Source organism: Gobio gobio (genome assembly GCF_949357685.1).
Source record: "Gobio gobio genome assembly, chromosome: 13".
Classification (NCBI taxonomy): domain Eukaryota; kingdom Metazoa; phylum Chordata; class Actinopteri; order Cypriniformes; family Gobionidae; genus Gobio; species Gobio gobio.
The window spans coordinates 24528200-24546178 of NC_137106.1; the positions used below are offsets into that span (position 1 = coordinate 24528200).

General features: G+C 37.2%; 2 protein-coding genes across 6 annotated transcripts; one reads left to right on the forward strand and one right to left on the reverse strand.

The window, feature by feature from the left end:
* Positions 1-456: 456 nt before the first annotated feature.
* On the reverse strand, positions 457-12384 carry LOC307136541 (myotubularin-related protein 9-like). Of its 4 annotated transcripts, XM_079833672.1 has the most exons (12): positions 11924-12368; positions 11447-11473; positions 10750-10858; positions 7619-7744; positions 6739-6912; positions 4926-5143; positions 4650-4811; positions 2830-2971; positions 2435-2655; positions 2129-2280; positions 935-1161; positions 498-743 (listed from the first exon to the last, which is right to left on the reverse strand). In XM_079833672.1, exons 1-11 carry the CDS (start codon positions 12106-12108, stop codon positions 980-982), a joined length of 1698 nt encoding a protein of 565 aa, XP_079689798.1. In that variant the 5' UTR covers positions 12109-12368; the 3' UTR covers positions 498-743; positions 935-979. The 4 variants fall into 4 exon arrangements, with proteins under 4 accessions (XP_079689797.1, XP_079689799.1, XP_079689798.1 ...); XM_079833671.1 differs by having other exon boundaries at positions 457-1161; positions 11924-12384; XM_079833674.1 differs by lacking the exon at positions 11447-11473 and having other exon boundaries at positions 11924-12352.
* On the forward strand, positions 11980-17833 carry fam167b (family with sequence similarity 167 member B). Of its 2 annotated transcripts, none has more exons than XM_079833678.1 (4): positions 11980-12213; positions 12548-12707; positions 13605-14740; positions 15700-17833. In XM_079833678.1, the coding sequence occupies exons 3-4, from the start codon at positions 14438-14440 to the stop codon at positions 15961-15963; spliced, it is 567 nt and encodes a 188-aa protein (XP_079689804.1). In that variant the 5' UTR covers positions 11980-12213; positions 12548-12707; positions 13605-14437; the 3' UTR covers positions 15964-17833. The 2 variants fall into 2 exon arrangements, with proteins under 2 accessions (XP_079689804.1, XP_079689805.1); XM_079833679.1 differs by having other exon boundaries at positions 12020-12213; positions 12555-12707.
* The last annotated feature ends 146 nt before the right edge of the window (positions 17834-17979 follow it).

Here is a 17979-nt window from a genome sequence, read left to right on the forward strand (position 1 = left end):
AGGAGCGCATCGAATGACCATTGGATAAATAAGAGGCCGGTGCAGAGAATGCTGGGAAATGTAGTTTTAGCGTTATGCTAGCACATACGGTCGCGTGATAGTGACTGTGGTGTCCATTAGCGCTACAAGAGGGCAAACTTGCTGACGGGCTGCCCACTCCGGATTTATATTGTGTGGGTGAGTTTAGCTGAGCTGGGGCTTTACTCCGAAGATTTCATTGGCCAGTGAGATGTTATTGTGTGCGTGTGTTTGTGTGTGCGCGCGCAGATTCCCCATTATAATTTAATTTTATAGTCAAATAATATTTATTCATAATATACTTAAATGTCAATCATTATATATATATATATATATATATATATATATATATATATATACACAGTATAATCATTTCTGGAAAAAAAAATGATGTCCACTATACATTCTATAAAATAAAAATAAATTCTAAAATCAAATGGAAAATTAAATGTATTCAAATTTCACAGTTCAAACACTCTGCTAGGAAACATTTTAATAATATTTATTAACATATTTCCCAAGAAAACAGTCATTATTCGGAAATATCTGACCGCTGAATGTGGCAATTAAACAATCAGAATCAAGTATTCCAGAGAGCTGTGCAATAACTAATTATAAACCATATTCCAATGGCAAATGCTGTTTATAACTTCTCAAACATGTATAAAATCACCGTCTGGTAGGTCTTCGAACTTCTCACATTCCCTGATTCAACATTCAGCTGTCTGTAAAAGTGTGAAAATCTTTACATTAAAACATCATAATTGATGCTGTCTCATATAATCACAGTATAACATGCATGTCTGATTACTATTCAATGACAGAACATCAGATTGCTTTCGAAAATTACATTATATCTGATATATCTGATTGGCAGTGAGTGACACTTATTCTATTGGAGTAATTTCATTCTTACCAAGAAATGCATAACAATCTCGACAATGTCATTTCTACCATGAGGTCACAAAATAGTCAGCTCATCCATGAGGTTCTCAAATGGGGTCAAGGTGTCACAGTGTGTACTAGGCGTATTTTTGCTCTCGTCAGGTCCAGCTTTCTCACGGTGCTCTTTCACAATGCTCCACACCTCCTCACGAGCTTCCTCCATGTTCTGAGCATACTCCGTCCACCTGAGGAACAGCCCTACCCACAAACCCATACAGAGATAATGAGGACCCTGTGATATTAATGATGGAAGTGTATGTTTTTTTTCTCTCACAAAATCATACTACTATATTACATACTAATTATACAAATAAACTCCATAACATTATAACTTCACAGCTGTAACTTTGTATAGAGGGTATGCACGTGACGTCACTGTCGGCTGGAGTGACTGTGGTTTTGCCCGCAGGGTGGCAAGTGGCAGCATTGGTTTTCAGCGTGAATGCCGCGGAAAACACATTTAAAATGGGAAAGAGCTTTGAGATTGACAGTATAAATAGATTTCTGAAGAAATTCTGAGGTATATTTTTACAATCTGCCGAAAGCTACAGAAATTAGACGCAAATGGATCGATGCAATTCACAGAAACAACTGGACTCCAGGCAGCGAAACGTGGATTTGCAGATATAATTTTGTGTCAATATGTTGAAATTTAGGGTAAAATCATACCCTACATATTGTATTGTACAGTTATACTCATTAATTAAATATTTACCATTTACTTATATTCTGCATAATTGGATGTTTTTAAATAAAAAACTATAGGGCTGGACGATATGAAACTATATAACATTGATATAAGTGATCACCCAGATTTAGACCTACCTTTATTGTATTTATATAAAGCGTTCACAAGCAAATTTGCTTTATGCATGTACCTGCCATTGAAATTAGGCTCATATAAATTAGGAAATAAGTTAGGAAATACGATTGCTGGCTGCATGTAAATATCCATGGATCACTGGATCTTTGGTAAGTCCAACCTTTAGTTTAGACTGATAATCATTTGTTTTACTCCAGTTTTCACAGTTTCCCCTATTAAATCCAGCCATGCAGCAGGCTGTTTTGCCACTCAGTCCCGGCTGAGGGGGCGTGTTCCGGCGGGAAAGTGACGTCAATGCATACCCTATTAATGTGTGTATTTACTGAATAATCTGGACCTAACCTGTCCATAGTTGTAAGGACTGAGGATGCACTGAAGGCCAAATGGCTAAATCAGTGGGTTCATACAGTGGGTTGAGGTACTGCTCTTCAATATCAGGACTCAATATGGACTGAAACAAACAGTGTGTGTTCTCCTTCACTCCTGCAGCACATCTATCCCAGGCAAAAATAAGTAAATAACAAATTATACACCGTATACATACATTACTGCTCAAAAGTTTGAGGTCAGTCATTTAAATTGATCAGAAGTGACAGTAAAGGTATAGTGCATTATAATGAGTGTCATATAGGGATTATTTGTGCCCACCTCTCCTGCTCGTTGTTACAAAGAAAGGTTCCATAGTTAGAAGCGTAAACCTCTTGTGCCAATCGGAGCAGCAGGGCCTCACTAAACTCCAGTGCCAGAGGAAATTGCCGCCACACCTGCCACACACAGTCAAGCAGCAGCAGGAAGGATGGGCACTCCTGCTTCAGACGGGCATGAGAGAACGCCGAATGAGAACAGCGCTGCTGGAATGGGTGTCCAGCCTGAGAAACAACAAACACACAATTCATTCAACTTTCTTACAAACAGATCTGTGGCTACTATTGGGGGTAGTTTAGTAGAAAGGTGGCTTTGTTGGCATAATGCAGCCGTAAACATTCACTAATTTCACAAGCACATACTTGAGCACAAATCATGTCACACAAACAAACATTCACCTGTATCCAGTCCCTCTCCAGCAGGCAGAGGAAGCCCGTGAGAGTTCTAGAGGCGGGGTCCAGGATAAGTTGAGCCAATGAGCTCACCAGCAGTGTGCTGTCGGTCCCTTCAGAGCCATGCACAAGCACAGAGTGACCATCCCTGCAAAAAACATGAAAACGTATTATTCACACAATGGCAGTAAATCATTCATCATTTATTGATTCTGCCTAATTCTTCTCTTTCATTTTTAAAATGTTCCTTTCTAAAAAAGCATATCACTTACATACATTCATAGTTTTACGAAATTGTATACACAGACCAGACAGGTGGCTATAATAACATGGAAAATTGAGAGGCCACAAAGCATTTGATCACTGGATTTACAGCAATCATTTAACTTTTGAGTTTTCTCAACATCTTTCTACAGTTTTCTACAACCCAGCACTGTATACATTCGAAAGTTAAAGGGTTAGTTCACCCAAAAATGGAAATTCTGTCATTAATTACTGACCCTCATGTCGTTCGACACCCGTAAGACCTCCGTTCATCTTCGGAACACAAATGAAGATATTTTAGTTGAAATCCGATGGCTCAGAAAGGCCTCCATTGGCACAATGCAATGCACTTTACACTCTCAAGACCCATAAAAGGTACTAAAGACGTCGTTACAAAGTCCATCTCACTACAGTGGTTCTACAATAACTTTATGAAGTCGAATCATGATTCAGATCGCGTGTCAAACCGCCAAACTGGTGAAATCACTGGACTTTGGCGATCCAAACCGCTGAATCGACTCACTGATTCAGAACACTTCGAAGCTTCATGATGCAGTGTTTTGAAATCGGTCATCACTATATAAGTCCTTATTTAGGTTTTTTTTGCGCACAAAAACTATTCTCGTCGCTTCATAAAGTTATTGTAGAACCACTGTAGTGAGATGGATTGTAATGACGTCTTAAGTAACTTTTATGGGTCTTGAGAGTGTACAGTGCATTTTGCCAATGGAGGCCTTTCAGAGCCATCGGATTTCAACTAAAAAATCTTCATTTGTGTTCCGAAGATGAACGGAGGTCTTACGGGTGTCGAACGACATGAGGGTAAGTAATTAATGACAGAATTTTCATTTTTGGGTGAACTAACCCTTTAAGAGTTAGTAAAGTTATAATGTTACAAAATATTTCTATTTTAAATAAATGCTGTTCTTTCGAATTTTCTATTTATCAGAGAATCCTGAAAAAAATTTACCACTGTTTTCCTTGTTAAGTGGCACAAGTTTTCAACATTGATAATAATAAGTAATGCTTTTTGAGCAGCAAATCAGCATTTTAAACAGATTTCTGAAATTCAGCTTTGCCATCACAAGAATAAATTACATTTTAAAATGTTTTAAAATAGAAAACGGTTATTTTAAATTGTAATAACAAAAAGCGAAAAAAGGTGAGCAAAAGAGACTTTCAAAAACAGTAAAAAAGAAACAAACAAATTCATATATATGCTTGTCTACTAAAACTGACATCAAAAACATTAAAACATACAATGCCTAATATATATGTATCTGTAAGTTACACAAAGGCAGTGGATAAAATAATAGAAGAGTGAATGTAAAAATCTAACCACAATACTAGTTAAAGGTACACTACAGAGAATTACATTTTTCATTAGAAATTCATTATTGAACCAGTACATAAAAATAAATCAGTGTTAAGTCGTTATTGCCTTATTCTGAGTCACAATAATTTAATAAAACTGCAATTTTATGTTTCAACCACAGATGGTGACAGAGAGCCCAGCATTCTGTAGTGTCCCTTTAAAAGACCAAAGTAATAGATCTTCCCACCTCTCCACACACTCTACCACCAGTCCTGCAGTGGACAGCGCACTGTGAACATGAGAAAGCCATTTGGAGTTCTCCAGTTTACTGAGCCAGCGGTCCACACTGTGAGAAGGGTCACTACACGCTTCCACCAGCTTAATAAGACTCTCCTGCAGAACCTTTCCCCTGTAAACACACATGATGACATGCAAAATCAAAGCCAAAGGCAGATCTGTTTCAAAGTCAAATGTGTCACATAATTTCAGACGATTAAAAATGACTTGTAATATTCCCTCGCACCTTTCATGGTGTCTATGGATTCTTTTCCAGTGGCTATACGAGGACTTAGACTCAAAACCTCCTCCAGTCATCCGGGCCTGCTGGGCTTGCTGGGCAGAACGCAGATCGATGATGTAACCCAACACTGACCCATCAATCACAGCCTGGAGAAGGAGCTCGTCCTCCTTACATCTCTTCCTATTGGCTCCTGTCAAGGGCTGGCTGCTTCGCATGATCACCTAGGCAACGGATAACATAACTTTTACTTTGCATCAATTTATTACAAAATTTAAAATTGAGCTGTATGATGTGTTGATGTACTGTCTTATTGGTGTTCGATTTCGAAGTTCGATTTTTTTACTGTTTGCTAGATTGTTTAATGGCCGTGGTGTGAAAATGATGGAGAGTGATTCATGTCACCGCGAGACGCTGGAGGAGTGAGCAGGGCTAGAGAGGAGTAAGGGCACGCATACAGCCTCCATTGTGTTGCCACATCCATTAATTGTAAGGGTCTTTACTTTTTTCCAAAACTCAAAATTTGGACATATTTCCTTATTATTTTTTTTTTTATTTTTTTTCTCTGGAAGGGGATTGTTTTTCATAGCAATACGATTCCAACGATTATGAAAACATGATGCCACTTTCCGTTCCTAAAGCGGTCATCATACGTAACATCCAAATCAGTCGAATCATAAAATGTTACGTGTATTTAGCTGCGAAAAAGAGACACTGTTCAACGGGCGGCTTTCTGTCCGTGCGATCCAATATGGAGAGAAACAATGACAAGTCGAGTGTGCATTTAAATGGACAAATACACGCAACCTATGTCAACATGTCCGTCTTGGGGGCTTTTAAAATTAAACGCATTCAGTTATGTCTTCAGTGAACAAACAGCTGGGAAATTAATCGAATGCATGTCTGTGCATTTGTTCTTAAAGTGACAGCAGCCAAATAAATGTACCACTGCTCTCTCTGTCGTTTAATGTCAATCAAACAACAAAAGAAAACCAGAGAATCATTCACTGCTCTTTACTGAATAACATTAGTCATTTTGATAAGAATCAATGTATATTTAATTCATACAGTGAATACTAGGCAATGTTTTATTTATTTATTTATTTTAACCTTTGATTACTTATTACATTTCTGTATAGTAGTAGGCTATTATTAGTAGTAGGCTAAGTAGTTAATTTCATGTATATATTTTGTTGTATTTGCCCTATTGTTTTAATTTTTTATTGTATTACTGAACGTTTCAATTCACTGTTGTTGGTTGACAATGAAACTGCTCTGAAAGAACAGCTTAAGGTTTTAATTTGAGGTTTTTATGAACGTACTGACAGGGTTTTGCCTAGGGCCCCCAGAAGTCTAGGACCGGAATGACCACATTCGTGATGTTATCTGTAAGAAACGGTATTCACTCTATCAAAAACACTAGCATAAAAACACTAGTAAAAAGATCTGTAGAACAAGTGGGTTTACAGATTGAAATATGCCAAATATGCAAAAACAGGCCATGAGGAAGGCTTTGCTATCATTCAGTTTAGTAGTTAAGAAACGTTCACAAAGTCACACTAAAAACATTCATAAGAGCACTAGACAAAGTTCTTATCATTTATCAATCATAGAGCTATGCTTATTAAAACGATTACAGTAATATTGTTACATGAATAATAAACAAATTGTAATGCAATAAATAAGGTCTAATTTAACAGACAGAACAGAGAGAGTGTACGCAAAGTGTAGAATGGCAAAAAGATTCCAACAAAATACCCCAGACCGCACTCATTTTCGATCCCATGATTTGAGATACAGGAAAAAATACAATACTCACCATTCCGTTCCTATGGTGACAGTAGGAGAGCACAGGAAATCTGCCGCCCTGTCTGAACCGGGCTGACTGGACCAGCTTCTCATCATCCACCTCGCGAGGCACAATGACCGCACATGGATACGATGGGCATACAGAGTAATCTGAGTTTACTGTACTGATTCTCCACCTGTCCCACTGCTCACACACATGCACATATTATGAACATACACAACCATGTACATGTATACATTTAAATATACATGCATTTATACATGTTTTTATATATATTTAAACAGTTATAAATACATTCTTATAAAGAAGTGATTTTATATAAGCTAGACATATAATTTTATATAAGACTTTATATAAGCTAGACATATAAAACTGATCCAAAAAGAGTGACAAGTAAAACACACTCTAATTATGACACAAATATGATGTCGTGCCAAAAGGACAGGAAGTCAGAGGTGAGAGATAAACGTCTACAGCTAAGGAAAGAAATGAAGGCCTGTGAAACAGCTGTGAGATTACAATGGGTGATAATGTAAGCTATGTGAAACAAACAAGGAATAGAAAAGAAGGCAGAAATAAAAAAAGATGCATATACAGTAGGTGAAAAACTATTAACTAGCTACAGAGAAAGAGTACACACTGTTTCCTGTGAATTTAAGTGTGACACATGTCTCAAAACTGCTTTTAGTTTCCTGTGGCAAACAAAGTGCTTCCTGTTTGACTTCCTTTCAGGAAACAAAGCAATGGCTTATATCATTAAGTAATGATTTTGAACATCCTTTGTTTGTGTTTGGCTTTGTGTGTTTCTCAAAGTGAGAGAATTACAGAATAACATAACTGGTCTGAAGGAAAGGGAAGAGAAAGTGAAAGAAAGATAAATACAGCTCACCAGTCTTTCTGTTTGTTTGTAATATTGCTCTGTTGAGGACAGGCCCCACGGGCCATGCAGAGTAAGGTGTGACGGTCTAAAGAAAAAGGGATACATCTCTGTCACACTTTCCAGAGCCGAGAGAGCCTATAGAGACATGAGACAATATCAGAGTCTACTCTCGTTAAAGATGAGGCAGTGCTGGTCTCAACATTTATTTTACTGCCAGTGTCTACAGTGAAGATTGTTTTTTTCTTTCACAATATATGCTTGATGTCATCTTAAGTCATCTTTAAAACTCATCTTTTAAGAGATGTGTCAACTTGCAATGACCCATAGTATTTAGGATTTTACAGGATGCTTTACTGACAGTAGGAAAAGATTTTCTTAAAGGCACAGTATGTAGTTTTCACCACTAGAGGTTGCTTATTCAAAACAAAAGCGTGGGAGTGGTCGTCTTGACTCTTCACCTCCACAGCTGATGGAAAGGAATCTGACGGACTCGCGCAGAAATCATGTTCATGTAACGTTACGGTGGAATGAAGCAGGGCAGGCCGAGAGCCGTAAGAAAGAAATGAGGCCGCTGGAGCAAATGCTAATGAGAGAGACCTGTGTGAAACAACGTTCTCTGAGCTTTTAATATGCTTTAATAACGCACCGCTGTTTTACATGGTTAGAACAATCCTACTAAATATATTTGAGTGTGATCGATATTAGAGGGTTGCGTGGATATGATGTCATTAACAGGTGACGCAATGACACGGGTCCGTAAAGGCCCATTCACACCAAGGACGATAACTATAAAGATAACGGTAACACTTTACAATAAGGTACATTAGTTAACATGAACTAATAATGAACTGCACTTATAAAGCATTTATTTATCTTTGTTAATGGTAATTTCAATATTTATTAATGCATTATTAAAGGAACACTCCACTTTTTTTGAAAATAGGCTCATTTTACAAGTCCCCTAGAGTTAAATAGTAGTGTTTTTACCGTTTTTGAATCCATTCAGCCGATCTTTGTATCTGGCGGTAGCACTTTTAGCATAGCTCAGCATACATAATTGATTCTGATCAGTCCATTAGCATCTCATTCAAAAAATGACCAAAGACACTTTCAATATTTTTCCTATTTAAAACTTGTCTCTTCTACAGTTACATCGTGTGCTAAGACAAACTGAAAATGAAAAGTTGCGATTTTCTACACCTATATGGCTAGGAACTACTTTCTCATTCCTGCGTAATAGTCGCGGATCTTCGCGGCCGTACCATGGCTGCAGCGGCGCAATGATTCATTGGTATTCTGTGAAACATGGTGGTAGTATACACCTTCGACTTACTATCACAGCCCTTTATAACACACAGAACCATGGCTAATCACACAGGTAAATCCACAACACAATTTGTCGGCTGCAAGCCTGAAACTTTCTCTGCAACTACACAAACTTAGTGCCGGTCACATTGAAAGTTACCTAGCAGGGGGCTACTTTCAGGCGCTGTAAAATCATTGCGCCGCTGCAGCCATGGTACTGCCGCGAAGATCCGCGACTATTACGCAGGAATGAGAAAGTAGTTCCTAGCCATGTAGAAAATCGCTACTTTTAATTTTCAGTTGGTCTTAGCACACGATGTAACTGTAGAAGAGTCAAGTTTTAAATAGGAAAAATATTGAAAGTGTCTTTGGTCATTTTTTGAATGAGATGCTAATGGACTGATCAGAATCAATGATGTATGCTAAGCTATGCTAAAAGTGCTACCGCCAGATACAAAGATCGGCTGAATGGATTCAAAAACGGTAAAACTCAACTATTTAACTCTAGGGGACTTGTAAAATGAGCCTATTTTCAAAAAAAGTGGAGTGTTCCTTTAAAATCTTGTTAACATTAGTAAATGCACTGTGAACTAACATGAACACACCATGAACAGCTGTATTTGTATTAACTAGCGTTAACAAAGATTAACTAATGTTGAACAGAGGTGTTGTTCATGGTTAGTTCATGTTAACTATTGCATGAACTATTGTTAACTAATACAACATTATTGTAAAGTGTTACCAAGATAACTATATTAGCATCCACACCAGCAGACGATATTGTTCTGTTTATTCTAAGCACGTGCTTGTCTGACACTTTAATTGCTCGAGATTGTTAGAGCAGGATGGATTCTGATTGGCTGTCAATGTTTTTATCGTTCATCAGCTGGAAAAAATCATTCTAAAAGTGATTCCACCGATATTGTTTCTGTGCCTTTATCGTTATTGCTGTGGTGTGAACTCTGATGTTTTTTTATATTTAGAACGATTTTTAGAACTATATCTTTTTCGTTATCTTAGTTATCGTCCTTGGTGTGAACAGGTTAAAATGGCTGATTTCTCTGGATTTAAACATTGTTGGAAACGTTTGGGATAATGTAAATAATACACAGGTCAAAAAAATATATAACATTGTTCTAGTGTTTTTTGGAAATTTTGATCTATAAATCTTACAAATTGTGCATTTAATAGATTAATACTAATTCAAAGTAAATCATTAAAAACACTAATAATAATATTATTATTACTTTTAACGATTTACTTTTAATTATTATAACACTGCTAAATGTAATCTTTAGCAAATCTCAGAATTATGTTATGATGTATAAATTTAATGATGAGTTTTTAGGATTTTACTTTTAATGTTTTTATTTTGGACAAAATAGTACAACATTTTAATACCGGGCAACAATTATCAGGCGTAAGATGAAAGGCAGAAATGGTGCAACTTGTAATAGAGTATTATTGTATAGTAGTACTGTTCGCAAGTTGAATTACAAGTCCAATCAAAGTAATCGCACACCTCTCTTCAACAAACTGCTTGATTTGACGTTTATGTCCGTAGCACAAATGGTTGGGGACAAGTTGCATGCCAACATTTAATACTTAGGGTTAGGTTTTAGTTTTTTGTTGTTGTTGTTGTTTTTTTACAGTATTTTTGATCTAATAAATGCAGCCTTGGTAAACATAAGAGACTTTAAAATATTTTTTTTAAAAATCTTTGAAAAACAGACACCAAACTTTTGAACAGTAGAGAATCTATTCCTAAAAATTAGCAATATTAACACTAATCCTTGTCGCAAGCGCAACTATAGTGATATAACTATATTTAGTACCTCTATAGAACTGGCTATGTTCAGACATTCCTCCATTCCAGGAATTTCCAACTGAAGAACAAGCAGGTCCTTACATTTAATGGTGATAGTACCAGAAGATCCCACAGTCCTGTATAAGACACACATACAAACACCCCCACACACATTTTTAAGAACATGCCTTTCTCACATTCTCAAATTCCATACAATCATCCCCATTGGGGCCTCAGAAGAGACAGAAGCAGGAAGCAAAAATAAGCCATGTGCGTAAGGCCATAGAGACTGTGAGATAAATGAGAGGTGTGACTGAGCTCTAAATAGAATTTTAATAGAATGTAAGCCTCTCCGTTTATGGACATTAGATTACAAACATGTATTGCACATCAGGTACACAAATGTAGCTGCTATGGATGTATTCAAAACTTTAAAAGCATGTCAGCGTGATATGATCTTTTGCGTAAATGCTCATTGCAAAGCACAAAAGACCTTGCAAAATATGCTTATTCTGTTCTCCTCCCTGCCATAAGCTAAGAACACATTGCCAGCGCAGTTCAATTTAGAAGTTTCCTTCTTATGCTGAAATGAGATGCTGCTGCTCCACTGATTTTTAACATTACTGTGTTAAATTAACAGCAGATCCCAGAACAGTATAAAACGGCAGCTTCAATGAGCAATGACAGTCCACAAATCAAACATTGGGCCTGCTTTAGAAGTGTACCTGGGGTATCCAAAAAGATTCTCGACACTGACACGGAGGAAAAGTGATGGGTTATATTAGAGAAAGAGAGAATTAGAGTTTAATATTACAGAAGCAGGTCACTTCAGGGATCAAACACACACACACACACACACACACACACACACTATTTTCTAACCTTATCTGGTGTAATTATGAACCAAATGAGATTCAAAGAGTAGTGTATTAATTAGAATATGAATAGGACAGGCGTATTATTTTTCTTAACATGTTTTAGCATTACAGTACAGGCAAGAAAAATCCAGCTGAAACAAAAGTGCTTGATGGTAACCTTAAACAATAAGTCAAAAATATTACTTAACATAACTGAAACAACTTAAATATATTTGGTTACACCAACAAAATACCAGCAAACCAATTTGGCCTGGTTTATGATGGGGTTTTCCCCCCAGCAGAGAATAATTAATCTCCAGCTGATGAGAACAGCTGTCTCTCTACCTTTTCTCAATGGCATCAATGTTCCTGAGGAGAATGAGAAGTTGCCAGGAAGCTTCATCCTTTCTGTCTGAGAACAGAAGGTGGTGACTGGTAACGCACAGGGTTCCTCTGAGCGCTGGATGGAAAGGTCTTTTCAGGGTAACGTCTTCAACATTAGCCGTCTTAATGTGCTGCGACAACTCCATTTCACAACGGTATAACAACCACCATCTGGTACTTCTCGAGTTTAGAGAGCTGGTGAGCCAGCCACTAGCCCACTCCGGGTCTCTGTCTTCCGCAAATGTTATAAGGTAATTATCTACAAAAATGTATCCTACCCCTTGATGTTAATATAGACTGTTATAAAACGTACCGGCATCTGGCAAATATAAAATGCCGCTAAGCAACTGTGCGCGAGGGCCGGTAGGTATGTCTGCTCGCGCGATTCATAAGCGTTTTGTTTGCTTCTCTGCTTTCGTTTCCGTTCTTGAAGTCCCAGCCCTCTTCTCTTTTTTGGTGATGTTTCTGTTTATTGTTGTGGCTGTTTGTTTCTTCGTAATCACTCTTCCTGACATTTCGGAGTATTAGGGCATTAATTAGAAAACACAGGCCTTAGAACTTGTGAAATAGCCTAATTTGTTACAGTTTTCAGTGATCCTACAACTGAGATCCTTGAGACTAGAGTCTCTCTCTGGACCATGCTGATGGCGATGATGGTGCAGATGATGATGATGAGGGAGCAAGAAAATGGACACGGAGGGCATAGCCTAAGCCACAGCCCATTTATTAAGAAAAACATGAATAAGTGAGTAAATATCACATTCAGGGCTTTGCAGAGATATAGGCTACTAAAATGACTGAATGATCATATTTTCTGGAAGGATATATTTTGTAATTATCATTCAAGTGATAGGCTACTTTTCAAATTGTTTGTCAGAAATCAACATCTCAAAATGTTATGAGGTTTGAAATCAGAATATGAATTTCTGTTAGCCTACATTGATTTCATACATGTCCACTGAAGGACACCGGGACTTAAAGCATGGCATATCAGGCATTTTGGAGACACAACGCGTGAATACTAGGGAAAGAAATTATACCAATATTCTTATGAAATATGAGAGATATTCTTATGAAAGATATTCCCAATTATTACACGTCATTACATGTTGCCCCAAGAACACATTCATATGCAAACTAGATACAGTATATGCATTGCAAAATGGTAAAATAAAGGTTCTTAAATGGTTCTTTGGCGAGGTGTATGGTTCCATGAAGAACCTTTAATATCCAAAGCACCTTTCCATTGCACAAACGGTTCTTTGTAGCGCAGAAAGGTTCTTTAGACTATAAAATGGTTAGATAAAAATGGTTCTTCAAAGAACCTTTCACAAAATGGTTCTTTAGGGAACCAAAAATGGTTCTTCTATGGCATCACTGTGAAAACCCATTTTTGGTTCTTCCTGGCACCTTTATTTTTAAGGGTGTAGGCTAAGCCTATCATAAATAAAAAAAGCTTGCAACCAAAAAAAACAACACTGCATTGTTTTTGCCTCTTCATTTCTTTTAATTTTCTTAATAAATGGGTCCTACATAGCAAAATAAATTATGTATATTTTTTCAAAAATGTCTTTATTCCATTTGTTTCTTATGATCCAAACAATGTAATGGCCTACTAATTCACTTTTTTTCTGTTTCTCAGGAGGAAAACGCAAGGAAAACTGTTGTTGTTGTTAATTTTTGATAAATTATATTTTCAAATTTCAATATTATTTTTCTAATTCATTTATTTATTTTTACACAATTTATCAATTTATACTTGTTCGAGGATATATAGCATATAGCACCCCCTTGCGGCTCTCTGAGGGCCCCGGGCCAGCCGGGGGCCAGTTTCAAAAAAATAAAACTCACTAACAGGCCTATATGGTTCGTTTTAGAATAATAAATTATGTCTAACTGATTCCGATGCTAGATTGTAATTTTTAGCTAAATAGATTCTTGCTGCAATTCCTCAACATCAGCAGAAGATGGAGACATTCGGTTACAAAACAGTTACAAAGACTCACGGTGCAGTCGCGCTGACTGACTTGTTGATAGCCTAGATAAGAAGTGTGAGCGAGCTTTGGCCCACAAGATACACACATTAAATATTTACTGCGATTTCTTATTTGCCTTTGTGAAACCATATTGTTTGATGAAAACTGTCTGTCCTGGAACTTAACTTTTTGTGAGGTGTGTGAGAAGCTGTTTACTGTTGGGTTTAAGGGTGTCAGTGACCCAGTGCCACTTGAATAGTTTCACATTGACACGAAATGTCGCGTCTGGCCGCAACATACAAGTTCAGACTGTCCGAGGTTCTCCGATTAAACACTGATCATTAGATTGCAGAACATGGGCGGTCACTTTTCTGTCTATATAAACATGAGCACAGCACACCTCCTGAGATTAATCACTCGTGCATGATCAGGCTCAGTGCACACGTCTGAGCAGTCACAAGTCACAGTCTCGGCCAGCTGGAATAAAAGCAGATCAGTGATGGAGTTCAGGGAGCTGGGAGCAGACGAGAGCTCTGAGGGCGATATGGAGGATTTGGATAATGTGAAAGCCCTGACAGAGAAACTCAAACTCCAAACGCGCAGACCGTCTTACTTAGAATGGAAGGAGCGACTGCAGGCTCGTCCATGGATTGATGCCACACACAGTTCAAATGCCAACAGCCCAGGACCTGTGGAGAAGGACTCCCAGCTACCCGACATCTGGAAAGATGGGATGCCTTTTAAGAATATATGCGGCTTTGATACTATAGACGACGCGTTACAGTGGCTCAGAAACGAACTGGTATTGTATATCTATCTATCTATCTATCTATCTATCTATCTATCTATCTATCTATCTATCTATCTATCTATCTATCTATCTATCTATCTATCTATCTATCTATCTATCTATCTATCTATCTATCTATCTATCTATCTATCTATCTATCATCTCCTTACATCATCAGGAATTACATGGGATTTTTAAACTTTCTTTGGGTCATTTTGGGAACTAAAAGCGTTTTTTCAAGTTCTTAAACATGCAAGTAACAATACCATTCAAAAGTTTGGTGGTCAGTAGGCAACTTTTATGGGGGGTGATGATGGGGAGATTTCTATTTCCACGAGAATAGAAAATATATTACATTTTCAAAATATATTTGAATAGAAAATTTTAAGTTAGTTTAAGTTTAAATAATATATATATATATTTTTAAATATTACTGTATTTATTATTATCTAATAAATAAATAAAAAAAATGCTTCAGTGGTTCTTCACCAGTTCTTTGACTAAGGTGCTATATAGCACCGCTACCATATACAGAACATGTTAACATATGGTGCACCAAAAGTGGTTCCTCTATGATCACGACGAAGAACCATTTTTGGTGCCCTATAGGACCTTTTTTTTTTAGAGTGTGTGAAGTGAGATGCATAGAAAATGATCTTGAAATCTTCAGCATTTTACAACACAGGTTGCATGAGTCTAGTCTCTTAGCATATTACACGTAGGCTAAATGCCACACAGGTGCAGAAACTTGAGTGGGTGTTTCGACAGAAAGGTGCTCACAATTCCCTACATGTGTGACTGCTGTTTTGAATAATTTAAACGTATAATTACTGCTGATTATCAAAGTATCTGGTTTTAGCTGTAGTCCACAGTGTTGTGTAAGCTATAAAATCTCTCTCTCTCTCTCTCTCTCTCTCTCTCTCTCTCTCTCTCTCTCTCTCTCTCTCTCTCTCTCTCTCATTTCTCCACAGAGGGAGATGCAGATGCAGGATAACCGTCTCGCACGGCAGTTGATTCGCTTACGGGGGGAGATCTACAGGCTGAAGGTGGAGCAGATGTGTCACCGTCACAAAGAGATGCTGGATGACGCCACATATGAGCTGGAGGAGTGCGAGGAGGACTCAGACCTGCTGTGTGACATCCCCATGAAAGCCGCCTTCACTCTTTCCACACCTCTCAAACATATTGGTCTCACCAAAATGAACCTCAACTCCAGACGATTCTCACTCTGTTGATGAGACGCCCCTCAAGACAACTCAATGCAGAACTTTTAATGTTTTACTGACACTGGGAGCCAAAGTTTTATTTCATTAAAATTGGACTATAATAATAATTTAAAAAAACATTGTTTTTCTTCAAATCACTTAGCCATATTGAACTTTTTTAACTACAGGTGGTCATATCTGGAAATACAGTAACCAGCACTATACAGCAAGCCATACTCTTCACAACTATTAAACCACTTGTGAAAGTGTCTGAGAAAGTCCTCAGAGTTGGGAAAGAGTTTATACTTACATTTGAAAATCTCTGAACTGATCTAAGAATCATGAGGAACCTGCTTCTGTGTTAAAAGGCGTGTGATTGGCACACACTCCCATCAGTGTTCCTGACTGCTCAGGGGACGAAACACTTTCGTCAGCTTGGCTGCGATCCTGAGCTGAAGCCTCACAGGAAGTGTGAGTTTGTGTTCAGGCATTTTGTCACCTTGTCTATTAAAATCTAAAAATAGCACAATCTAAGGCTCATATCTGCAACAAGTGAAAAGCTGTTCAGCCCACTGTCGGTTGCACTGTAAAAAAAAATCTAAATTTTTCAGTTGGCCAAATTTAATTTCTGTGAATTGATGCAATTTCTGAATTCACAGAAATTCAATTTGGCCAACTAAAAAATTTAGATGTGATCAGTCACTAGAAAATTTTCAGTGTGGTCTAACATAAGTTTTTGGCTTGATGTTTTGAGAATTAATGTTATGAAAAATAGCACTGTTTTTGTACATATATACTGTAAGTGCTAAAAGCTTCATGATAAAATCCTAACATATCAAAGAGGACCTTTATTATTATTATTATTTTAAACTAATTTTATCTTTGGACTGAATGTGCGTTAACCCTTTTTTAAATATGAGATTAATAATTCTATTCAGCAAAAATGCATTAAATTGATCAAAAGTGAAAGAAAAGGCTTTCAAAAAAGGATCATGTGACACTGAAGACTGGAGTAATGGCTGCGGAAAAATTTGCTTTGCCATCACAGGCATGAAATACATTTTACAATATTTACTGTATTTTTGATCAAATAAATGCAGCCTACATTAAAAAATGCAGGGTTGTTTCAACCCACGTGTGGGTCAAATATGGGCAAACCCAACCATTGGGTTTAAAATCTTAATTTTTGACCCAACCATATTTCACCCAACAGAATAAGAGACTTAATTCGAAAACATTATAAAACGTTCAGACCCCAAACTTTTGAACTGTAATGTATATAATACACTCTAAAAAAATGCTTTTGCTCTCAATCAACCTGTTTACTGAAATCGAACACAGTGACTGACTTGATCTAAAAAAAAAAAAATGCTTTAAAAGTTGCCTTAAAGTTCATTTGAAGAGATATTGTGATGGATATTGTAATTTAAGAGAAAGGAGAAAAACACCCTTAACTGTAATGAAAATGTATAAATCTTTTTAACATCATTGTTGCTTTAAATTTCTAAACTACATGTAAACACACACATTTAACATCTTCAAAATGTATTCACGGTATTCTGTTGATTTATGTATTTGTGAAATTATCCAAACTTTTGTGCCGTTCTTATCTTGCTTTGCTTCTTGCACATCCTGACAAGAATCAACTCAGGGTTTTTAATGTTGTCACAGGAATGAAAGATGGTATTTATCAGACAAGCCTGAATTTATCACTAAATGAGTCAAACAATGGACCAACTGCTTTACCGATTGTAACTGCAGAGACAGGACTGGCTGACAGAAGGAGTCATGTGACTGCCAAGAAATGATCTCATGCTAGATAAATATATGGAGAGAGAGAGAGAGAGAGAGAGAGAGAGAGAGAGAGAGAGAGAGAGAGAGAGAGAGAGAGAGAGAGAGAGAGAGATCCCCTAAAGCTGTTCTCAACACTGATTTTACAAGTTTTTGTAGTTTATATCTCATAAGGCATTAGGGCAAGTAACTTCAATGAACATCTCACATGCGGGCTGCTTTAGAATCCTCCTTTTAACAGAAACATGAACTATT

Bases quoted from the DNA above. Each gene is read 5' to 3' on its own strand.
- LOC307136541 (XM_079833671.1), bottom strand. From the start codon at position 12,108: ATGGAGTTGTCGCAGCACATTAAGACGGCTAATGTTGAAGACGTTACC. The intron at 4,812-4,925 runs GTGCGAGGGAAT...GTGTGTTTACAG, and splicing joins ATCCATAGACACCATGAAAG to GGGAAAGGTTCTGCAGGAGA. The intron at 2,281-2,434 runs GTGGGCACAAAT...TGCCTGGGATAG, and splicing joins TGTAACAACGAGCAGGAGAG to ATGTGCTGCAGGAGTGAAGG.
- fam167b (XM_079833678.1), top strand. From the start codon at position 14,438: ATGGAGTTCAGGGAGCTGGGAGCAGACGAGAGCTCTGAGGGCGATATG. The intron at 14,741-15,699 runs GTATTGTATATC...ATTTCTCCACAG, and splicing joins AGTGGCTCAGAAACGAACTG to AGGGAGATGCAGATGCAGGA.